The 25363-nt window shown below is 30.9% G+C and overlaps 2 protein-coding genes and 1 long non-coding RNA gene across 24 annotated transcripts; 1 reads left to right on the plus strand and 2 right to left on the minus strand.

Annotated features, from left to right (window-relative positions):
- Window positions 1-1732: 1732 nt before the first annotated feature.
- Window positions 1733-13608, plus strand: LOC112744295 (uncharacterized). Its single transcript, XR_011871424.1, has 3 exons — window positions 1733-1879; window positions 5334-5444; window positions 13423-13608. It is a non-coding gene; the product is annotated as an uncharacterized lncRNA (long non-coding RNA).
- Window positions 2478-7786, minus strand: LOC112744293 (chromatin assembly factor 1 subunit FAS1). 11 transcript variants are annotated; one of them, XM_072215063.1, is made up of 10 exons: window positions 6446-7085; window positions 6192-6336; window positions 4918-5004; window positions 4686-4754; window positions 4464-4547; window positions 3666-4021; window positions 3260-3550; window positions 3044-3125; window positions 2840-2968; window positions 2478-2712 (listed from the first exon to the last, which is right to left on the minus strand). In XM_072215063.1, the coding sequence occupies exons 7-10, from the start codon at window positions 3517-3519 to the stop codon at window positions 2596-2598; spliced, it is 588 nt and encodes a 195-aa protein (XP_072071164.1). In that variant the 5' UTR covers window positions 3520-3550; window positions 3666-4021; window positions 4464-4547; window positions 4686-4754; window positions 4918-5004; window positions 6192-6336; window positions 6446-7085; the 3' UTR covers window positions 2478-2595. The 11 variants fall into 11 exon arrangements, with proteins under 11 accessions (XP_072071164.1, XP_072071162.1, XP_072071170.1 ...); XM_072215061.1 differs by having other exon boundaries at window positions 3260-3579; XM_072215069.1 differs by having other exon boundaries at window positions 4348-4547.
- LOC112744294 (glutamine synthetase nodule isozyme) lies at window positions 12382-22540 on the minus strand. 12 transcript variants are annotated; one of them, XM_072215070.1, is made up of 9 exons: window positions 22259-22522; window positions 22041-22137; window positions 21755-21810; window positions 21531-21637; window positions 20627-20692; window positions 19573-20336; window positions 19145-19226; window positions 17860-17925; window positions 12719-12873 (listed from the first exon to the last, which is right to left on the minus strand). In XM_072215070.1, exon 6 carries the CDS (start codon window positions 20159-20161, stop codon window positions 19685-19687), a length of 477 nt encoding a protein of 158 aa, XP_072071171.1. In that variant the 5' UTR covers window positions 20162-20336; window positions 20627-20692; window positions 21531-21637; window positions 21755-21810; window positions 22041-22137; window positions 22259-22522; the 3' UTR covers window positions 12719-12873; window positions 17860-17925; window positions 19145-19226; window positions 19573-19684. The 12 variants fall into 10 exon arrangements, with proteins under 12 accessions (XP_072071176.1, XP_072071181.1, XP_072071174.1 ...); XM_072215080.1 differs by having other exon boundaries at window positions 19587-20336; window positions 22259-22524; XM_072215073.1 differs by having other exon boundaries at window positions 19587-20336.
- Window positions 22541-25363: the final 2823 nt, after the last annotated feature.

Here is a 25363-nt window from a genome sequence, read left to right on the forward strand (position 1 = left end):
GCCAAGTGGGAGAATGACGGGGACATAATCAGGCTAAACGAGACGATACATTCTCTCCCTTCTGTCCCACCAAGCTTGCTCAATATCAAACTCTTCAAATTCGACAACGTCTCCACACGTTGAGTGCGAAACAATATCGGATCCTGACACTCAAATGTCACCCTATTGTCGCTATTTCTCATACGACAATTCGGATAAAGAAGCACAACTATGAATGGATTATTATTGGCCATTCAGCTTTGTTTTTGAGACAAAGAGGAGACAGAAAAAGAATATGAAATGTGTGTGAAGAATACCAAAGGTTACACATCCTTTTATAGATACTGAATTTGTCTTATATATATATATATATCTCGTTTACCGTGTAAACAAGATATACACGTGTCAGTCTGACTTTCCATATTTCGTTTACACCGTAAACAAGATATGACAAGAAAATTTAAATCGGTAAATTCTCTAAAAAATATTTATTTTCGTAAATATTACATTTATTTTATTTATTAAAATAAAAAATTTGTTATTTTTATCATATTTTAAAATTATTTATAGACTATTTTATTAATAATATTTTTTAGATATTTTTTCATCGACCTCTGAATGTTTTGAGTACTAAATTAATAATTAACTCCAATAATTAATTTTGTTTTTTGCCTTCATTGGCTTAGAATTTAAATTTTAAATATATAATCCCCAAGCTAGAGAAAAGTATGCTTAATTTGGGCTTTCACTTGGGCAGTTTTGCATAATTTTGAAACAACAATGATGACTTCTCCATACAAAAAATTAATACACTTCAAATGACCAACACCAAAAAGGGACAACACAATTTAGGAAGTGAATTGCTATGCCAAAAACATACACGTATATTTGCCATGACGGAAAAAAAGAGTATAGTTTGGTTATAATTCTGTTCAAAAGTAAATATATTATCATAGTATATTTTTATCATATTTATTTCAGTTTTAAGAAAATTGTACATTATCTTAAACTAAATTCCTTAACTAATAGTATGTAAATAACTAAATATTAAACAAATAATTGATCATTTTAATATGACTCTTTAAACATCCTCTAATTTTTTTATTTATTGAAAAATCATTTGTCTTTTAAGATGTTAAATTATCTTGCTGTACTTGAGAAGATGTTTGAGACAAAAAAGGATAATAATATTAATATTCACTCTTTATTATTATCAATAATTTAAATGATCTCTTTTTTTAAGAGATTAATTAGTTCGAGATTAAAATTCTAAGAATATAATTATCATTTTACTCAAATATTTATATAGTTATCATAAAACTACTCTAAATTATGTTAATTAATTATATTTGATTAGTTTAAATTATATATATATATATTCAATATTTTGGAATTAACACGATAAAATCTAAATATTTAATCAAGAATACAAATATATTTTGCTTAATTTAGAATATAACCTGTTTTCACTACATCACATTGCTTTTCATGAACCAAATTAAGGGTTTTGGACTACCTCATCAACTTGCTTTGCCCAAAGTCAATTTTTACCACGTAAAAAAAAAATATATAAAAAAATTAAAATTCCGGAATCAAAACCAAAATCAGCGAAGGGTAGCACGATTTCACCTTCAACGAAGAAGGAACATGAACCTCCTCCTTCTTATTCTCTGTTTCATCTCCTTCTACACTCCAACAACTGCTGGCAATGGAAGCAAAACAGAAGAAAGGGTGATTCAAACAAAAGGTGTCTATGATTCTGTGCTTTGGGTGGTTCAATTCTCCGACCTCCATTTCAGTGTTCACCATCCTGACAGAGCCATCGATTTCCATGACCTCGTGGGACCCGCACTTTCCTTCATCAACCCCTCCTTGGTCCTCATCACTGGTGATCTTACTGGTATGTCTCTGTTTCGATTTTTCATGTTTCAATGAGCGAAGATGTTGTTTTTTCTGTGTGGGGTGTTGTTATATGACATGCTATGCTGATGTTGTAAACAATGTTATGTAATTATGTTAATTTCATACATGATAATCATCTGAATTTATTAGCATTTTTCATGTTTCAACGAGGGTGTTGTTAGGATTTTATTTCAATGTTGTTTATTGTGTTATGTTGAATTTGCCACTGTCCAGATGGAAAAAGCAAGGACTTATTAACAATGAAGCAAAATGAGGATGAGTGGATGGAATACTAAGAATTTGAAATTTTAATGTGATATCGATCATGCATGCCAATCTAAAATAGGACAATCAAAAGTATTTACTATCAATCGTTTACATTTTTTTGTGTGGGGGTGGGGTAATGAAATTCACGGTAATAGTGACGTATTCATAACATGTAATTTAGAAGATTTATACCGTATTTATTTGATGTCCGTTTTCATGCATTTAAAATTTTGATTTAAAAAAAGGATAATTCTTGTGCTTGAATTTATGTTTTTATTTCTTTATAAATTCTTGAGAAAAAGAAATAATAAAAAATAGAAAGAGAAAAATCAAGCAAGGAGTTCCACTTAGACTTTGATCCAATAACAGACCCTGGTTATGAGTCAAATTTGTTATAATCAACGGTTGATTTTTTCGAAGAGCATGCTCTGTCAAACTGTTTAAATATTACTGATGTCGAAGTAATGCATAAAACTCCTCATTTTCATTGTCATCCTTGCTGCTTGGCGTGCTATCAACCCCCTCAGTTTCAATGTCAATTTCCATTCCGTCCACTTGTGCACCCTACATATGAATAGACAGAGTTAATGACGCTCAGGCATATAGGAACATACCAAAAGGTCCAAATTGGAATCACTGAATTCGAAACATAACACATGCAAATTGAGTACAACACTAGCACAGCCTCTACCTCATCTTCTGAGAGATATCCGTCAGGTACAAAAAACCCATCTTCACTTTCTTCATCAGATTTGGGACAGTCCTCTGGAGATTCATCTTCATCTTTGTCACAATCTGAAAGACTTTCACCAGGTTCCTCCTGGAAAATTATGCACGTTAGCAGGTGGAATCCATTTGATATTTCATCAACTTAAAATACAAAAATTCAATGCACCTCTTCCCATTCCTCATCGCTGCTGACATCATAATCCAGGATTGGGTCCTTTCTTAAAGGATGGCGTGGTCCAACAGCATTACTACAAATACATATTTCAACAAATAAGCAAATTCAAGAATTTAATCAACAAATGAGGGTTTAATAGTGATGACGAGTAAAGGGCTTTAAGTACACATAGCACTAACCCCAAAATCTACTCGAGCATAATCTAACCTTTTTGTGGGCCAAATACCATAAAAGGCAGGTCTATGAGCTTTATCAAACTGCAATAATTGTTTTGCCCGAGAGTACTTCTTAGCCTCAGGAGGTGAACTATCAACATTCATTGGGGATGATCCAATATCAGAACTGCATTCTCCCGGTCTGTCTTCAAGTCCTTCCATGCCCAACTCATCATAATTAGCATCAGATTTAGAACCCGTCAGCTTAAGTTCCTTAAAAATCTCAGTCCTGGGTTTTGACGTAAACCCCATCTTTGTTTTCTGTTTGACCTAATTAACTGACCTAAATTGCGCCATGTTGAAAAGTGTAACCTGCAAAGTCAGATTTTTTTCTCCTGGGACCTACAAACAACTTGGTTAAAGACTAGACCCAAAGGAAAAGAAGAGAAAAAACTTACTTGCGAATATTCTCAAGCACAATTTCACTACTTGATGCAAAAGTACTATCCATTGAAAGAGTAGCTGAGTCAGTCACACTTTCACTCTTATTACTAGACAAATCAGGTGCAATTTCTTTGGGTGGGACATCATCATTCTGAAATGCAGGGTTACTATCAGTTTTAGTTCTTTTAAGAAAACGTTCCATGAGTGAGGCTTGCTTTTGTATAGAACGCTTCTTTTTCAGTTCAGCTTCTTCTTTCTCTCGGCGACGCTGACTCTTTACTGCTTCATCTGCCTGCTTTTGCTGTTTCCTCTTTTCACCACTTTTCTCATCATTTTGTGCTTCACCTTGCGACAATTTCGAATCTAACTCCTGCAAAAAAGTGCACAGAGAAAACCATCTCTAGTAATCAGAAGGTGAAATCATTTTACTGCATACTAAAGCTTAGGGGGAAAAACATATTTAACCACCGCAAGTTATAACAAATATTCTAAAAGGTGACAAACAATCCTAGTAAAGTAGTTGTGCCAAGAAGTTAAACGCAAATTGTATTAAACCTCCTGCAAATGCTTTATTGCATTTTCACCTTTCTTTTTTTTTTATCTATTTTTCTTTGGCAATATAAATTTCTAACTCAAAATGAACGCTAGATGATATTTCTAAAGACTGACTATAAATTTTTGGCAGTGTGTACTTACATTATTAACCGGATAATAATGATAAAATATTTTGAAGAAGAAAAGAAAAACAAATCTTCTTATATTCAAGAAACCAATTAATGGTATCTTCTTTGTACTTCTGTCATGACTCTTACAATGAGGTTGATCACAACCATGATGATGATCCTTGTTGCTTGCCACTGCCACACCTCTTTCTCCTTCCCCTTGATGACCAGCAACTTCACAAAATTCAAATTAAACAAGAAATATAATATATTATACTAGAAAATTAAACCAACAGCCTCACAAGAAATTAAATATATATAGATAGGTTTGATAAGAATTCATTATTAATTAGAAGTAGCTTTCTTTTTCACCTCTTTTGCTCCATCTTTTTTGTGTGTATCTATCTTTCTCTTAGCTTTCTCATGGTTCAAGAATTTACTCTGCAAAACACTCAAGTTCCAATCACTAAATAAATCAAATGTAGCTAGTTAGCTAGACATATATAGAATTGAAAAAGAAGAAGATAAAAGACAGATCATAATAAGAGAAGATCGCTATAGACTATAATGCTCGGGAAAGGAGGAGTACACTGGAGGTGAGCACCTTAGTCTCTATAGCTTACTGACAGAGGGTATTGGTGGCAAGTTCCAACATTTTGCATGTTTTTTTTATGCATAACATCCGTCACAACTGCATCAAAATATAAGCAAATATTTAGGATTGCTAAACACTCTTCCTCCCTATTTTGTACCACTTTAACCATAAGAGATAAGACTAACCACTGATTCACTTAATGGTTAATACTTTCCCTATTTATGCACATGTTATGAAAAGTTAGCCATTCAGCTACAATTATGAAATTGATAACTAATGCTCAGTAAAAAGAAGTTACTAGATACTTTTAGGAGGTTCAAAATGAAGTTGATACATTCAATTATTGATGAATAAACTCAGGGATGAAAAGTCTGGAAATTACTTTACATGATAAATCTGAATAAATATTTCTTTCATTAATGCAGGTCAGAGACTCTGCGAAGGGAAAGGCAGCCTCTACAAAATTTACTCAGATTTCTTCTAATGGTGCTCAGAGTATTGTTTTATGTGAACCAATCACTGGTCATACTCATCAGGTAGGAAACTATCAGGTTAATATGTGATCTGACTTGGATTAATACGAACCCCTGAGAATTCACATGCATGTTGGATTTTATTTTTTTGCTTCCCTTTTTCACTTTATGCTTAAGAGAAGATCTGTCTAAGAAGGAAGAACAGACTCTTGAACTCATAGTACAAACATGCATCTTAATTTTCTTTTTCAGCCACAATAGTAATTCTAGTTGCTCTACAAACATAATCTCAAGAATTATCTGTTTCCATAGAAAGCAATAAGAAATAAAAGTATGTTCCGTGCCAAAACTTTAGCAGCTTTCAACCATATCTGTGCAGAGATATTAATCAATAATTCGGATAAATGACTTCTTCACAATGCCTCAAATATTCCAATCGTAATGTAAAATCTTTAAAACTCATCAACAAAATTATATTGATTTCGATAAAAGCCCTTTTCCTTGAAGTCTAACAACTAGTCAATTGAAAGTATCAAAAACTCAAAATTATAATTACGATGTCTCTCTAATTGAAACAACTATAGCTAAATATTTCATTCCTTTAAAATTGTCTAATATTACCTACCAATCTACCATTACTAAACATGCATGGTTCTCATATGCATGAACATAACCTTGACATACACAATAAAATTACCTCGAACATAAAATCGTCTCAATGAAAAAGAACATTACAGGAAGCACAAAGGAAACATAACTTTAACTAGGCAAACCAAAATGGAAAAAAATTAGGTATTAAAAGAAAATTACCAAGCTCAATTGGAAACAACAGAGGCGATAAGGATGACGGCATCAGTGCCGACGAATATGTAGATGAAGGCTGCTTTGTAGGAGATTATAACAAGCCGATTTCTCAGCGGCAGAAAGAGAAAATAGGATATATGACAAGAATTATCTGAAGACATAAACCAGATCAAAATAATATGAAGATCGAATTAGACAAATTCAAATAAGAAGATGAAGTAGATTGAATTAGTAATTAGTAATTGACTAAGAAGCAAAACCAAATCGCAGAAGCACAATCGGAGGCTAGCAACAACGATGTCGCTTATGGCGGTGGCAAACTTCAGATCGAGACCAAAGAACCAAGTTACAAAAGCTCAATCGGAGGCAACAATGGCTTTGTTGTGTGGAGATGAACGGTGGCGCGATTGTTAGGGTTTCGTATACTCTCACTCTTATATGATTAAAAACATCACTTCCTCTCACTCTCATATGCTCTTTTAGTTTTATTAAAAAAGATAATAAAACAAATTGAGATAATGGCGGGTATAGCAAATGCCAAAATGTACCCTTTTTAACGGAGACATTAAGGCATAAGAGAGAAATGTTGAAATAAAAGAATAATACGGTGGTTATGTTCAACCGCCTTAATATTAATGCCTTCTTTCAGTTCTGTGCCGCTTCTTCTTTTTACTCTGTTTTTTCATCAATCATCATCATCTTCATTACCTTCTTTTTTTTTTTTTGAAATAAAAGAGCTCAACACACAAAGTGGAGCGAGAAAAAGAACGAAAAAGAAGAACAAAACTCGACACCACACAAACTTATCAAACTAGAATACACCCCTTTGTCATCTTCGGCAGAGCCATCAACAACAAAATGGGTCATCACGCCTCCACTCCTGGTAGCTAAGACTAGACATATGGATGATATCTTCTACCCCTTTTCTTTTATTCTGAAAAACCCTCCTGTTCCTTTCGATCCAGACGTTCCAAACTACAGCAAAGAAATATATGAGCCATTTGTTGCGGTCCTCCTTTCGACATGTTGCTCCTGTCCATCTTTGAAAATGTTCCTTCAAAGTACCTGGTAAGGACCACCGTCTGTCAAAATGAGCTATCCATGCGCACCACACCTGCCAAGTAAATTCACATCCAAGAAACAGGTGATGAACAGATTCCACCTCCTTATTGCATAGTACACACAAATTATCCTCATAGCGAATTATCCCAAGCCGACATAATCTTTCTTTTGTATTCACCCTGCCTATCAAAACAAACCACACAAATAGCTCCACTCTTGGAGGAACTAAGCCTTTCCAAATAGTCTTGGTGAAGCTGTATATCAACCAAAGCTTTAGTTAAACAAATTCTTATTTTAACTCACTTCTTGCTCAGCCGAGGACTACCTCCCTCCAAAACTTTCTCTTTGTGCTAACTTTCTAATACCTTCTTCTTTGTGACCGATACCTTCTACCTCCCTCTGAACTCTCTTCTTTGTGCCCAATTACATATTTTCTTCTTTGATAGCCATGAGTTTATCAAAAAAATAAGGCTCCACACCGGAGGAGCCAATCTCAGTGTGGAAGCTGGTTTTGGTGACCTCCATCACCGTCGAGATCCACCTTGTCAACGCTGTCCATATAGCATGGTTAATACCAATCTATGTGGAGTTCGAAATACCGGATAAATGGACCTCTTTGGTGTGGCTTGGCGTCGTTTCTATCTCTGTTTTCCATCCCTTACTTAGTTATTACAGCAACACCTATAAACTCGGGTGGCGGCACCGTTCTTTTTTGTTTGCGGGCGCTGGCGCCATAGCTTTTTTGATAATTGGATTCGCCAAAGACATTGGGTACGCCTTTGGAGACAACCTCTCCGAGTATACTCAGCATCGCGCCTTAATCATTTTTGGGATCGGATTATGGATCTTACAGATTTCGATCAAATGTTTATTGCAGAGACTTTCTTGATGATCTTGCCAACAGAAACCAACCAAAGATCAGACTGCATACCAGTTCTTCTCATTTTTTATGGTAGTAAAAAACGAACTGGGTTATTTGGCCGCCTTATTTAGTAGATTCGATGTTATGTTGGCATTCACTGTGACAAAATCATGTGATAGGTTATGCGCAAATATGAAAAACATATCAATTTTCTCAATCCTTCTTCTACCGACGGCTGTGGCTGTGTTCTACGTCCAAAACAAGCCCGAATTACCTGAAGAGGAGTCAAGTGAGAGGGAAGAGTAAGATGACAGATGCGCACTAGTTAAATGCTTCCGACAAATATTTCGGACCATGAAGAGGCTGAATAAACCCATGTTATGCCTGATGGCGACTGAGTTATTCAATTGGGTGGCCTTGTACGGATTTTTTTGGTACATCTTTGATTGGATGGAGACTGAGGTATTCGGTGCGAAGCATAGAGAGCTTAACTCTAGTGCAAGACCATTATATAACCCAGGCTACCGATATGGAACTCAGGGTTTTATGCTAACTTGATGGATGGATGCAGGTGTTATGTCCTTGGCTGTACAGCCCATTGGGCGAGTGCTTGATTGTGCGAAAAACCTTTGGGCAACTGTAAATTTTATACTTGCTGGTGGCTTGGCCACGACGTTTTACATAAGCAAGTTAGCCAAGGATAAGCGGCGAGAGAGCAATGATTTAACACCTTTCAGCGGCATTCTGGCTTTGGTCTCCTGCTTTTTTGGAGTTCTGGCCATTCTTGTTGGGATAATTAATATCTTTCTATTCGTATCAGATATCATATAAGATAAGAACATATACTATATGTTCTTATCTTAAATGATTATTCATTTTGACCTCAATAAAATTAACCATTTTAGACATATTAACCTTACTCTTATTTGGATTTCAGATAACATTGAGTGTTCCCGCCAGTACTAGCATCCATCTACTCAAACGAAAGTGGCTCAAACGAGAGTAGTGCAGGAAAAGGTATGACACTCACCCTAAATTATGCACTACAAATAATATTATACTAAAATAAGATGACATCCACTTTTGAAAAAAACTAAAGTAGAATATAATTTGTTTAGAGAATAAGCCATAACCAATAAGTAAAATATGACTCATTAATATTTTTTAGAAAAAAAAAGAAACCAGTTATCTTTTAGTCAAAACCACTATATTAGAGTATTTTTTATTTTATTTTAAATTTTTGTCAATTTATATGAAAAATTATAGTAAAAAAATTGATCCGTTTTTCCATGTTAAAATTTGCAAGTTTACCTCTCAATCTTACAATTGAGGTTTCGAATGTTAGAATATATTTATAAAATATATAACTTATATATTAATTACAGCAAGGAAATATTCTTACTTTGTGTCAGTTATGTTCTCTATTTGAAAATATCTTTAACACTGATATAAGAGCTAATTAATCTATGTGGACAAATACACTAAACTATTTTTCCAACCACCACTAAAAAATTTTTATTTAGAATAACTGGATCAGCTAATATGTTGTATGCAGATTATAGTAGCAACACTAACCCTGCCATGGAACAACCGGTTTGGAGGTGGAAACTTGCCCACCTTCGTAGTAGGTGCAGTAGCGGCCGCCGTGAGCGGCATAATTGCCAGATTTTTGCTGCCTTCTACAACGCAACCAGATACAATCAGAAGCGGCTAAAAAAGTAAGGGCACTTCATGAAAGTATGAGTTTTGCTTCCACAGCTCAATTCTTTAGTTTATGGACTTAGAAATGTTTAACCATATCAATCCAAAATTCAATGTCTTTTTACCTGCTTATGTGTTCTTAAATACTATTTAAGAATACAGCAGAAAAAAACATTGACTTTTAGATTGATTCCGTTAACCATTCTTAAGTCCATAGGCTGAAGAATTGAGCTATGGAAGCAAAACTCATACTTTCATGAAGTGTCTTTGCTTTTTTAGCCGCTTCTTAGTGTGAGTGGTTGCGTCGTAAAAGGCAGTAAAAATCTGGCGATTATGCCGCTCACAGCAGCCGCTACTGCACCTACCACGAAGGTGGATAAGTTTCCACCTCCAAACAGGTTGTTACATTTCAGGAATAGTGTTGTTACTATAATTTGCATACAACATATTATCTAATTCAGTTATTCCAAATAAAATTTTTTTAGGAGTGGTTAAAAAAATAGTTTAATATATTTGTTCACATCTATTAATTAGTTTTTATATCAGTATTAAAGATATTTTCAAATAGAGACGTAAATGACACAAAGTAAGGATATTTCCTTGCTTTAATTAATATATAAATTATATATTTCATAAATATATTCTAATCTTCGAAACCTCAATTGTAAGATTGAGAGGTAAACTTGTAAAATTTTAACATGAAAAAACAAATCAATTTTTTTACTATAATTTTTTATATAAATTAACAAAAATTTAAAATAAAATAAAAAATACTCTAATATGGTGATTTTGACTAAAAGATAATTGGTTTCTAACCTTTTTTTTTAAATATTAATGAATTATATTTTGCTTATTGGTTATGGCTTATTCTCTAAAATTATATTCTACTTTAGTTTTTTTAAAAGTTGATGTCATCCTATTTTAGTATAATATTATTTATAGTGTATAATTTAGAGCGAGTGTCATACCTTTTCCTGCACCACTCTTGTTTGAGCCACTGTCGTTTGAGTAGATGAATGCTGGTGCTGGTGGGACACTTAATGTTATTTGAAATTCAAATAAGAGTATGGTTAACATGTCTAAAATGGTTAATTTTATTGAGGTCAAAATAAATAAACATTTAAGATAAGAACATATACTAATATTTTTTTTATCTTATATATGATTCGAATAGAAAGATATTATTAATTACCACAGTCGGAATGCCCATAACTCCAAAAAAGCAGAAGACCAAAGCTAGAATGCTGCTGAAGGGTGTTAAATCATTGCTCTCTCGCCGCTTTTCCTTGGCTAACTTGCTTATCTAAAACGTTATGACCAAGCCATCGGCAAGTATAAAATTTCCAGCTGACCAAAGGTTCTTCGCGCCACCAAGCACTCGCCCAATGGGCTGTACAGCTAAGGACATAACACCCGCAACTATCCAAGTTAGCATAAGACGCTGAGTTTCATACCGTTAGCTTGGGTTATATAATGGTCTTGCACTAAAGTTAAGCTCTCTATGCTTCGCACCGAATACCTCGGTCTCCATCCAATCAAAGATGTACCAGAAGAATCCGTACAAGGCCACCTAATTGAATAACTCAGCCGCCATCAGGCATAACTTGGGTTTATTCAGCCTTTTCATAGTCCGAAACATTTCTCAGAAGCATTTAACTAGTGCGCATCTGTCATCTTCCTCTTCCCACTCACTTGACTCTTCCTCAAGTAATGCTGGCTTGTTCTGGACGCAGAACAGAGCCACAGTCGACAATAATCGTAGAAGAAGGATTGAGAAAATTGATATGCTTTTCACATTTGCGCATAACCTTTCAAATGCTTTTGTCACGGTGAATGCTAACATAACATCGAATCTACTAAATAAGGCGGCCAAGTAACCCAGTTCGTTTCCGACTATCATAAAGAATGAGAAGAACTTATATGCCAGTCAGATCTTTGGTTGGTCTCTATTGGCAAGATCATCCAGGAAGTCTCTGCAGCGGGCATGATCATGTTTGATCGAAATCTCCAAGATCCATAATCCGATCCCAAAAATATGAAGGCGCGATGCTGAGTATACTTGGAGATGTTGTCTCCAAAGGCGTACCCAATGCCTTTGGCGAATCCAATTGTCAAAAAAGCTATGGTGGCGCCAACAGCACCAGCAAACATAAAAGAACGGTGCCGCCACCCGAGTTTATAGGTGTTGCTGTAATAACTAAATAAAGGATGAAAAACAGAGTTAGAAACGACGCTGACGAGCCACACCAAAGAAGTCCATTTATTTGGTATTAGATTCGTATTAGCCATGCTATCTGGACAACATTGACAAGGTGGATCCCGACAGCGATAGAGGCCACCAAAACCAGCTTCCACACTGAAATTGGCTCCGCCGGTGTAGAGCGTGATTCTATCGATGAACTTATGGCTATAAAAGAAGAAGGTATGTAACTGGGCACAAAGAAGAGAGTTTGGAGGGAGGTAGAAGGTATCCGGCTCAAAGAAAAAGCTTTGGAAAGAGGTCGTCCTCAGCTAGGCAAAAGGTGGATTAAAATAACAGTTTGTTTAACTAAAGCTTTGTTGAAGAAGAAGAAAAAGAAAGTGATGATGATTGATGAAGACGAAGATGAAGAAACAGAATAAATAGAAGAAGCAGCACTGAACTGAAGCAGAGAGCGTAAGGAAGGCGTTGCCAACTTAGAAAATCAAGTTGCCAACGCCTTCATGTTTTGATCTCCACCTTCTTTGTTTTGATTTAAAGAAGGCGATGCTAACTTGGAGAATCAAGACGCCAACGCCTTTGTTATTTAAAAAGGGAAGGAGTTGCTAACTTAGAAACCAAGTTAGTTTGAAAAATAGAAGGCCTTGCTAACTTGGAGAATCAAGTTGCCAACGCCTTTGTTATTTAGAATGGGAAGAAGTTGCCAACTTGAAACTTTATAGCTGAAATGAAGAAGGTGGTGATGCTGCAATGAGGAAGGCGTTGCTAACTTGAAAACCAAAGTTAGCAACTCCTTTGTAGTCAGGCTGAAGTTGGCAACGCCTTTGATGGCCTTCACTTTGCTCCAGGGCTCTCTACTCCACCTATCATTAACCAAAGAACTTGCATCAAAGTTTTGTCATTCCATGCAACAAATTTCAAGACATTCATTCATTCAAATTCATTCATAAGTTTCTTAAATTACTTGCATGAAATTGACCAAAGTTCACCTAGCTCTTGGTACTTTAATGTATGAAGATAAAACTCATCAAAGTGCTTGTTTATTTCAAAGAAAATGAATGAAATTAAGCTAAAACTAACTAAACCAACTAGCTAATCTAGCTAAGATGCAAATGCATGAGGAGTATGGAGTCATGAACAATTAGGATACAGACATAGAAGATTGACAAACTTAGGATGCTCCATACATATTATATGCTTTCAAGTTGTGTAAATATCAATGCTGGTTAAAATTACAAATTTACAACTTTTCATTATTGGTATAGCAGGTTTATTTTAATCCACAACTTTAGGAGCTGTGGCTAATAATCTATTTTTAGAACATTTTTCTATTCTATTCTTTATGAAGGATATTTATTATTACTTAGAGTACGCATTAATGATTATTATTACTTCCTGATATGCCTCAACAGTTGTGTTTCTTCGAGAAAGCAGTCAAGTCCCTTGAGACAGTAGAACCACATGTAAAATCAGTAACTGAACTGCAGCACATTGATTATCGATTCAATGGTCTTGAAGAGGAGTTAAATCATTCAAAGATAGTGAGCTTTCTGTTATCTCAGAATTTTAGGAATGAAAAAGTGAAAATAGTTGTTTTTTTATTTCATCATCTATTTTCAATTTTTCTTCACAAAATCTTGAAAGTAGAACGCCAAAGATAAAAATCAAAACCAATAGGGTTGAGACTACGATTCACACGACAAAGAAAGATTTTCTTATAAAAGGGAAGGGCGGTCCTATCTTGCTAGTGACTTCTTAACTTGATATTTTATCTCCCCTAAAAGTAAATATTTAAAGAATATATTTTAAATTAGTCTCTAATAAATTTTTAACATATTTTAGTTTTTAATAAACTTTCATTACTTATACAAATTTAAAAAATTATTTTTATTATATTATAAATTTTATTATAATATAATTAGATTCCTGCAAATCTTATTATAAAATACATTAATTTTTTCTACAAAGATTATTTCGTCTCAAGAGTCTTTAAACTAATAAAAGTTTGTTGATTATGCTTTAAAACTATCCATGTAATTAGAGACTTTGTTGGTTTCTATTGCGTGAAAAAAGAGAGCAATAAAATGATTCATTTTAAGATCAGATAAATGGACATGGGAGCATGAAAAATATCGGTTTAATTTTTCGGTAGGGTTGGAAATGGTGTTCTCTGTTTCTTAAATCTTAAGGTATTATTTTTTCAAAAAAAAATATTCATATTTGAGATGATCATTTTTCACCTGGATAGGCTTGGGATCAAATGAAACAACCACTCCAGTAATTTATGTGATCCTCCGAAAAAAGAAACATATAATTAAATAATACTAACTATAACTGATTTTTGTTATATTAAACTAATTTGATTATACTTGGTTAACAAAAAAATTTGAATATATAACATTATTTTACTTTTTTTCTTTAAGTTATTCAATGTATTTAATATTAATATTATTTATCTTTAATAAATATAGATTTTAGACAATCATATTTACTTTACATGTAATGACTTCTTTAATTCTTTCTTATATATTATTGAAATTTGTCTTTTACTATATTATTTAAAATAAGAAAAACAAAGAGAAATAAAAGAAAAAAAAAGCTGGTGATAAATGTTAAATAGATCTCTATAATTAAAAATGATTTTTTTCTCATTCTTTTTAAATTTTCTGTTTCTTTACTTTTGTTTATTTACTTATTTATAATATATTAAAAGTGAAACTAAATATTGTTATCTTGAAAAACTAACACATAATATAAGTAAAAAATATTGCACATATATACATCTTAATAGTGAAGTTGACATATTTTTTTCATTCAATATTTCCTTTGTCCATCTTTAATTTATTAATATTAAGATCCTTTTCGTTTCGTTTACTTTTCTTAATTATCATAGGAATGAAAAAAAAAATTAATAATAATACTTATTAAAATCTAAATTAAAAGATAATTATTCTAAATAGATTCTAAAAAATCACAACAAATAATTTCATATGTGCTCATTTATTTCTTTGATAAGAATTACCATTATTTTTGAAAATGTTAAACTAAATTTTATCATAAAACAAAAGAGGAGTGCTACACATATAAGTCTTTTTGACTTACAAGTCTTACAAGTTACTAGGCCTTTTAATGCGTTATTCAACGTTTCCTATTTTCAAAGCGCTACACTCAAAACGGTTCTTCTTCCTCTTCCTCTTCCTCTTCGTTTTTTTTTTTTCGATTTTCATAGTTTCTGAAATCAATCTTTAAAATCGTTTTGAAGAAGAAGAAGCAGCACAAGATGAGGAGAAAGAGAAAGAGTTCTGAATTATGCAATGAATTTTGGGTGTATTTCTTAAATACTTTGGGTGTATTTTTCGTAATCCTTTGGGTGTATTTCTGTAATCCTTTTGAAGATAATGAAACTTCAGAAATACACCCAAACGATTACAGAAGTACACCCAAAATGATTACAGAAATACACCCAAATGGTTACAGGAATTTACCCAAACGATTATAGAAATACACCCAAAAAGGATTACAGAAAATACACCCAAAGGATTTAAAGAAATACACCCAAAATTTGTTAAAATACATCTTATGCATAATTCAGAACTCTTTCTCTTTCTCCTCCTCATCTTCTACTGCTTCTTCTTCTTCAAAAACGATTTTCACCATGAAAAATCGAAAAAAAAAAAAAGATAAAACAAAGAGAAAGAACGTAAATGAAGAAGAAGAGGAAGACGATGAAGAAAAACGTGCAGAAACGAAAGAAAATGAGAAGAAGAAGAGTAAGAGGAAGAAGAACGTGCAGCAAGAAGAAGAAGAAGAAGAAGGAGAAAGAGAAGGCAAGAAACGAAAGAAAAGAAGAAGGAGAAGACAAAGAGGAAGAAGAATGGTTCGAAGCGTGTTTTGAGCGTTAGTTTTAATTGAACTTATAAGGCTTACAAGCCTTAATCGCTTATATGCCAAGAATTACTCAAAACAAAATAAGAGAAAAGACTTAAAAACAAAAGAATATTAATTTAGCATAATTATGATTCTAAAATTTTTTAACTAATCCATTATAAGTAGCATAAGTAGTTATGGATCCTTAACTTACAAGTGTAAGCAATTAGTTAATCTAACTTAACGATAATAGATTTAATATTAATATTAATTTTTTTTATTAAATGATTTCTTATATACAAAAAAATTAATTTATTATAGCTTTACAAAATTTGGGAGTCTATAATTCTAGGATTTTTTTTTTAATTTGACTACTGATGCCTTTCATCTAAAGATGTTAATTAATAACTTAATATTTTAATTTTCTTAATAAATATTCTTCACCAATAATGTTAACGAATAATGATGCACAAAATTTATTATTTATTTTTTCTATCAATCCCTTGTTACTTATCTATTGTCAATTTCTAAATTATTTCTTGACAAGTCCTACCCATAAAACTATCCATACCACTATTCTATATCATAATTTAGTTAACAAGAATTATAAGATTAGTTTTTTTCCTAAGACTTATCATTAATTAATTAATTAAAAAATATTTTAATTAATTTATTTCTTTAATTAACGAATATCAGATAAAATTAATTTATTGTGAAATTCTATATTATCCTTAAAAATTTAGCACAATAAATTTAATACTTATACTTTGAAATGAGTTTAGTCGATAAAATTAAAATATAAGTAATATTGTTTTTGCACAAATTTTTGTTAATATTATTACAGTGGTACTTAGTACTTACTTGACCAATTAAATTTAACTTATATTAATATTAAAATTGTCCTATTTATTGTTCTATTCATTTAAAGAAAATATATTTTTTAACTCATTTTACATTCAATTAATTAAATTAAAAATATATTTGTAACAATACCAGTTAATATATCATATTTATTTTTTTTATTTTTTTTCAATAAAACAAATTAATAACACTTACCTTACTAGTAGAATATCATTTTCTATTAAGCAACTTTTTTTTATTAAGCAAATATATAAGCTCATTTTTTATAAAAGAATAGAAATCTTACAACAAAATCATCAGCTTAACTCACCCAATGCTACAATTTTAATATATAACTACTCAAACTAGCTTGAAGCTACTTTGATAAAAAAGACATTTTCAAGTCAAATAAACTGACCAAAAGATGTAACGGTTGCATGTCCACCATACACTTTCTTTGTGAATGTCCACAAATTTTTTTTTCTTAAATCTAGACTATTTGTATTTTTTTTATATAAAATCTGGTTGGTTACAAACAATGAAATAGTCATATTCCAAAGAATACACTGGAACAGGTGAAAAGCTTCCTATATTATAATTATTCTTTTCATGTGTGGTTTCAAGAATTGAGATTCCTACCAAACAATTTTTTATTGATTTCTTCTGGTTCATAGTATCAAACACTTTGATTATTTATACAGTAGTTAAAAAAAATCAAATCAAGAATTAATTACAAAATTGTTTATCCAAGTATGCTTTTTAAATAATTAAATATTATAAATGCTTTTTTATTGAACTCGATATTGTGTAAAAAAAAAAAAAAGGTTGATAAACACTAATAAATTAAAATATATATGAAGTAGGTGAATGGTGATGTAATCTTTGATCATAATCATAGGTATTTACTATTAATAAAATAAATTAAGGAAAATTCAATCCACGCATGAGTGGACAATTGGGTTAAAGACAAAAAAAATTGCTAAGAGTTAGCAATTTGAGGCAACATAAAATGCAGTAAAAGATGCAACCCTAGCTTAAATTGAGACAAACTCAGAGAAAAGAAAATAAAAAAAGGTTAAAAAAGTTCATCAAAAAGGAGATTAGAAAAAAAAAAAAGAAAAAGGAAAAGAAAGTTGGATTACCTGTGGTCCAAGGAAGCCACCCGTTAATGTCTTTCTATAACAATATACTCTTGCTCAATACTATACCTGCCACCAAATTGTTACTCATTTTTATTATTTCATATTTAACTAGTGAATGAGTCTGTGGGATGCACGAAAATAAATAAATAATTTGGACTTAATGATACAATAATTTATGATTACTTTTCATAAAAATTGAATTAAAAAAAAGAATGCTTCATCATAATAACATATGAATGCTCCTATCTTAAATCAAATTTGCATTCATGAAGATATTTAGTCAAAATCTTAACAGAACTATCTGAACAATGTCATGTGTCACCAGAAAATCTTACAGGTCTGGGTGTTGTAAAACGAAAATTCACCAATGTGCCTTTCATCCCTTACTGAATGTAGTATTTCTATACTTGGTAGGGAAAAAAAAAGTAATTACACTAAAATCTTGCATTGATAAGTGCAACATAACACACTAGTTCATTGTGCCTTTCCTCCTTGAAGATACACGCATCATTTTCATTACCATGTTGCCTCATGCAAATGGAAGGAAAAAAAAGTGTGTGACCCTTGCAATGATGACATTAACAATTCATAAATGAATAGATAGATATATGAGAAATCAGCATATTTAGTTAATAACTTTTATTCAAATATCAAAACATATACATATAATCTGGTCAGACAAATTCGCAAATTCTCTATATGATAATTAATTAGGGAAATTAGATCTTGTTAGTGACAAATGATGAACAACTGAGAGCCATGAGTAAAATAATACTATAGTTAAGAAAGATACACAATGGTTAAATATTAGAGTAAGATTAGAAAAAGTGTAAAAAAGATCATAATTCTGCAAGCTACATAATAAAGGATTATATAGTATCACTATCAATATGAATTTACAATGCAATATTGTTGCAGAATAATGTATGATATTATAAGAATTGAAGAAATAGGAATAACCAAGTTTATAAATGTACTGTGTTATATATACCTTTCATAGAAATTACATTGCACTTAATGTGATTTCTTAGAGTAATCAAAGCTTCTCTATTCTTATTCTTCAGATTAACCATTCATTTTTAGAAAATTAAACCATCAATCATGTATTGAATTTCTGGAGTCAAAGATATTAGTCTATAATTTCTATGTAAAATAGTATTACTGACACAAACACATAATTAACAATAGATTTCATTCAATTTAAGACTAAGGGATATCAACTTCCAATCATAATAGCAATTGTACCACATAAGTATTCTAATATCATAGTTGGGAGTGTACTCACTCATGACGTTTCTTTGACTTCTGCTTCGCTTGACCACCCTTCGCTACTTTTCCATCACCAGATAATGCAGCATCCTCTACTCCTGCTCATTAGAAGAATATGCTCAAATTGCTATCAAAAGACCATGGTCTAGCATCTTTCACAAAATTAAAAAGCATATTCATCTTCATCTTCTTTTCATTTACTTGAGTAGGATTGTGAAAATAAAATCTTAGAAAACCATATAGCTAAACTATAAACTTTCCACTTTTCAATGTTTTAACATCTATCACTTATTGACTCATCTCCCATCCTGAGCATGACCCCAAAAGTGAAAGAAGTTTGGAGACAAAATGGCAGAGATAAACAAGCACATCTAATCCTGTTCATATATTGTATCACAAGAATATTTAAAACCGGAAAGAAAATGGCGGTCAAGAATGACTCACTAAATGCTTGATACCTATCCTTTTCACAAAAGAAAGAAATCATGGAGAGGTACACGGAAGTCTCATCCTTGGTCCCTTTTGATGGTTCGTAATATAACCCAGCTGCAGTCCATTACTTAATAAAATTCTTCTTCACTCGCCTCATAAGATCCAAGATATAGTCACCTTTATTGTTATACTTACAACAATTGTCCCAAATGTATTGAACATCCTTATAAACATCCAAGATATAGTCACCTTTATTGGAGGACTTAATTTTGATGCTAGCGGTAGCAGCCCTCTTTGATGGAACAGGGGATTTCAAATCAGGCAAGGAATTTGCACTGTCTTCCTTCCTATCAGCACCGACACCTTGTTTGTCAAAGCCGTGTTGTTGGCTACTCTTATCGGGGTCACTATGCGTAGGAGCATCTGAAGACGTGTGCTGGGAATGGGACTCCAACATCTTTGGAGTCTTGAGTTTCACCTTAAAGCACCCAACCTCGAGTGGCTTCCCCACAGTCTTATCAATGGAGCCATCAGGATTAATGCTGGCCACATTGTAATGCTGCTGATCTGTCCCAGTTGAGGAAGGTGTGTCAACCTCCATTCCAGAGTTATCATCCTTATCATCATCATTATCATTATTAGTACCAAAATCCTCCAAAGCAGAGGTTTCTTTCTTATTTTAAGTCTCATTACCACTCACTACATGCTTGCTACTGCTCTTTCCCTTCCCCTTTTTATGCCCACGCTTCCGCTTCATCCTCTAACAAAACCACACTCTGTTCCAAAAACAATTAACACCAAATTTAAGTTTCTAACTCACCATACTACAAATTACAGAAATCTATGCATCTAAAGGTCACCAAATATTTGCAGAACAAATTAAAGTGCTAATTAAGCACACAACAAAACCTATCTTCTGAATTTTGTATATGATAAGAAAAGAAACATAATATTTCGCAAGCATAGGTACGTGGTTAGAATTTAGCTAAAAACAAGCAGAATTATCAGCTAAAAGAGGTTAAGATAGCAATTAAAAGATTATATTTCAGAAGAGGATAGAAATTACATCAGAAGGAACAGGGATATGGTGTGAGAAGAAGAGTGATGGCTCAAAAGATTCTGCAGTAATTTCCTGAAAGGAGGAAAAACAAAAAAAGTTAGAACCAACCAACAATGATATAAAGTATAGACACTTGTTCCTCAAAAAGTATAATTTCTAAATCTGTTCAGAGAGGAACACCTTGATTACCTTTTTTTAGAGAGAAACCAATGATGAACCTTATTTATATAATGATATCAATGAACATAATATTATTTATTATTATTTTTTATAGATATGGCCAAACAGATTTAGAAACTATGATACTGGAAGAACATATATCGACAAACAACAACAACAACAACAACAACATAAGCAATTAAATATAATTAGCTAATACATAATAGTAAATTCTCAATAGTAGTATATGTATAAACATAGCAGAACAGAACATACATGAGCAATATTAGAACAAAAAGACCATGATATCAACAAAAGAGACAGAACACAAAATATTCAATCACATATTTCCTTGTCAAACACAAAAACTCGGAAATTAAAATAAATAAAACCGTAATATAAAACTCCAAAATTAAAATATTCACATTTTGTAAAACACTATTAAAACAGAATAACACAGCCGAATAACACCAAACAAACTGAATTCACCACCACCTCAGTTATTGAATATATGTATACTGGTCTCTAATTTCAAGAACTTAAAATGAAAATATTACTAAAGTGGCATGGGAATTTAATATTTCAGGCCATTTTTGGTTTGCATTTTTATTTTCTAATTTTTTGTTTTTTAAATTTTGTGAAAGAAAAAATAGTAAAAGTAATAAATAAATATTTTTTATTTTCACATCTATTTTTTTTAACGAAATTTAAAAATAAAAATACTGGAAATTAAATTGCAAATTATATATACCATGGTTCCTCAGAGGCTACATAAGGGTGACTGAAGATCTTGGCAGCATTGTGTCTCTTGTTTGTAGGGATTGGCTCTCCAGCTGGGGTGTATGCATCACAAATAACCTAAAAAATATACAATTTTTATTTATTTTATTTTTCAACTACAAGGTTAATGAAAAGTTGACACAATAATTGAAACCAGCATTATTTAGAAATGAAAAAAAAAAAAAAGAGACTTACAAAGAATATTCTCTCCCCTCCTTTAGAAAATTCCTTGAAGATGGTTTGTGGGCTCGCTTGTTCAACACAAAAAGCAAACCCCACTCATCAGTTTCTTGTGAAAATGAAATATCAACGAAAGGATAGGAGTGTAAATAGAAAAGTAAAGTATATATTTGTTTTCTAGTTTTCAGTCCTCCAAAATTCTGACTTGCAAACACATGACAAGCTAACAAAGAAAGAAAATCTAAAATCTAAAGTTGAAATAAATTTAAATTTAAAAAAAGAAGGGTAATGAGGATCATACTATAGGATGAGTTCACTATCTTCAGCAGGAGCTTGACGAGTGCTAGAACCATGATAGTTCCAAGTTTTGAAGGATCGCTCACTGGACCAGAGAGTGTCTGTGTTTTAATTGAAAAAGAAAAAGATATTAAGGTCAATTTTCACAAATCAAAAGAATCACGATGAAAATTGATAGCTTTTCACACTTAAGCAACATAAAATTAAAACTAAAAAGATTACCTTGCTTTGCTTCTGATGTCGAAGCCAGATCCACACCGATCCTGTTTTCCACCACATGCAAAAGGGAAAGTCTCTGGTTTTTATGTATTCAGCAATGATCTTGTGGGTGCCGGTGCATGCGGGATTCGGAGATGAGATCTGAGAGCAAAGACATGGTTGCTAAGAGTGTGAAAGAAGCAAGGGTCAGAGACCAAAAAGATGAAGAATGGAAAGTAATAATAATGTAGGATGAAGAGAGTAATGCAGAATGGAAAGAGAGGGGTCACACTAGTGTAATACCATACAACTATTTGTAGATTATTAAATTATTAAATATTAATTACTAACTCCGTTTAAAAATAATTGAAGCAATTAAAAACTATTAAAGTTTATTATACTTCTTTTTTCTTATACAAGGACCATGACTTTCTCGGTTCGGATTATTGACTCAAGTTTTTTTTTCTTAATGTAATATACTAATAGATTAGATAATTTATAATTATATGACGGTAAAATAATATATATTTAACCATTTAAACAATAATAACATATTTTTTTATTTTTTCTTCTTTATGTCTTTACTCACAACTTTTTAAATGATAATTATAAAGAAATAGTATTCATATGATATATAAAAAATTGTTAAATATTCATTTATAAGTATACATTAAAAAAATTAAAATATAACGTGTATTATTAATTTGTTATAAACATTTTAACATTTTATTAGTTTGCTTTCTTTTTATTTTTACATGGAAATAATTAAACATGTTAAACAAAATTAAGACATTGTTACATTTATGTTTAATTTTTATTAATTAACGAAAACTATTCTAACATGATATATAACTTAGTCAAAGTATATGAACTGTATTTTTTTTTCTATTAAAATTACATTATCTCAACTGAAAAAAGATGATTTTAATTTTACTTCAAATAGTTTTTTAAATTTATATATCTAACAATTAAATTCTTAATACAAGATTTTAAACAACTTAATAAAATTAGATAACCCAATTTTCACAGTTTAATTTAAATACAATTTTCAGCCATAAAATATATTTTTTATATGCAACAAAATCATATATCATATCATAACATATACGTGATATTTACTAAGTCAAATCACATCAAATAATCATAATCTATCTATTATATAAAAGAGATATAAAAATATTTTTGTGCTTAATTTTTTTTTAAATGTCTTTTATTGTACAAAATTTATAAGATAAAATATTTTATATGTGAATAGACTAAATCTAAATTTTTACTACATAATTTGTATTTTTTTTTTAATTTATCTGTTTCTGTATATTTATAGATTAATATTTTTGTATAAATTTTGTTTTTATTTTGCCTAAAACTAAGAAATATAAAAATAACATTTTTATTATGATAGATAAGTTGAGTAAAATGGCTTATTTCATTACATGTCACAAAACTGATAATGTAACAAATATTGCTTATTTGTTTTTTAAAGAGGTTGTGTGCTTGTATAATGTTCTCCAAACTATTGTTTCTGATCATGACATCAAACTTTTGAATAATTTTTAAAAAGTGTTGTGGAATATGTTCGGCACAAAATTATTATACTCTATTCTAGTCAAACTAAAGTGGTAAATCAAATGTTAAGGATCTTATTATATGATGTTGTTGGTAAGAATTTAAAAACTTGAAAAGATTATTTACTTTTTATTGAGTTTGCTATTATAGTAGGACCATTCATTCTTCTACAAATTTTTCTTATTTTGAAATCCTTTCGAACTATTTTAGATTTATTATTTTTACTTTTGAGTGATTTTATTAGTTTGGATGCAGAAGATAAAGCTGAAAAGGTTAAAGTAATACACTTGAAAGCAAGTGAATTAATTAAAAAGAAAAATAAGTTGACAGTTCAAATAGTGAATAAAGGTCGAAGACAACTTGTCTTTGAATCTAGTGGCTTATGAATTTATTTGAGAAAGAAGAGGTTTCCTACTCAAAGAAAATTCAAGTTAGACCTTAGGGGTGATGGTCTATTTCAGGTGCTAGAAAGAATCAATGACAATGCTTATAAGATTGACTTTTCGTGAATATATGTGTCATCTACTTTTAATGTCTTTGACCTATCTTATTTTGATTTTGATGCAGGTTTGAGGATGAATCTTTTTTAGGAGAAAGGGAATAATACGAGTTCTGTGGGATAAACTAAGAACTGTCATATGTCAATTGCTCCACTTACAAAAGCAACAACTAAGAATAAAAATTTTTTTGTAAATATGGTTAAATCATTTGTCTATAAAATATATCAAGAATTAGTTAAGATAATGATTAACGATTAAAGAAACCTAAATGTTTTACTTTTTACAAATTATATTAAAGATTCTCATTAGTTAAGGTAGATTAAATAGGCATCATTTTATTATTATTTATTTTATATTTATTTTATTTTGTTTATTTTAGGTCCAATTATGATTTGATCTATTTTTTATTTTAGTAATTTTATGAGTTATGGTCTAAACTTAAGGGATATAAAAATCTCTAAACTAATCTTGTAGCCACTTTTTTTTTAAACCTTTTGATGAATAATTTTTTTTTAGTTTTTTTGAGAAATTTAAGTGTAAATAAAAAAATAGAATAATCTTTTTAATTGTTAAAAAAAATAAATTGAGACAAAAAAATTCATTTCTTTAATTTTCATCTTATTTTAGGTTCTGTTCTTTATAAATAAAATAAAATAAAATAAAATAAGAGGTAAAAACAATATTAGAATTTTGTCTATATATTTATATATGATGTTGAAAAATAATTTTAGTGGTTAACACTGAATTTCAGTATAACGTTTTTTTATTCTTTATTTTTTAATAACAAGATATTTAATTTTCAATAATTTTTTGTTTGTATTTATTAAAATCATTCGGTATATCTGTTTTATTAAATCACTTGATTTTCAATTAATAAAATCTAATAAATTTACAAAAATAATATATCTAATATGGATAAAGTCAAATTCATTATAATTAGATATACTTCTTCTACTTATAGTTTGAAGTGGATTATACGATTTTGATAGTTTAATCAAATAATATATATATAACCAAATATTTATTATTATATGTAATTTATCTTAATGTGTATTTTATTTAT

This window comes from Arachis hypogaea, chromosome 14 (assembly GCF_003086295.3).
Source record: "Arachis hypogaea cultivar Tifrunner chromosome 14, arahy.Tifrunner.gnm2.J5K5, whole genome shotgun sequence".
Classification (NCBI taxonomy): Eukaryota; Viridiplantae; Streptophyta; class Magnoliopsida; order Fabales; family Fabaceae; genus Arachis; species Arachis hypogaea.

Bases quoted from the DNA above. Each gene is read 5' to 3' on its own strand.
- LOC112744293 (XM_072215064.1), bottom strand. From the start codon at position 3,519: ATGGGGTTTACGTCAAAACCCAGGACTGAGATTTTTAAGGAACTTAAG. The intron at 3,126-3,259 runs GTTAGATTATGC...ATGTATTTGTAG, and splicing joins GGTATTTGGCCCACAAAAAG to TAATGCTGTTGGACCACGCC. The intron at 2,969-3,043 runs GTGCATTGAATT...ATAATTTTCCAG, and splicing joins GCGATGAGGAATGGGAAGAG to GAGGAACCTGGTGAAAGTCT.
- LOC112744294 (XM_072215075.1), bottom strand. From the start codon at position 20,161: ATGGAGGTTGACACACCTTCCTCAACTGGGACAGATCAGCAGCATTAC.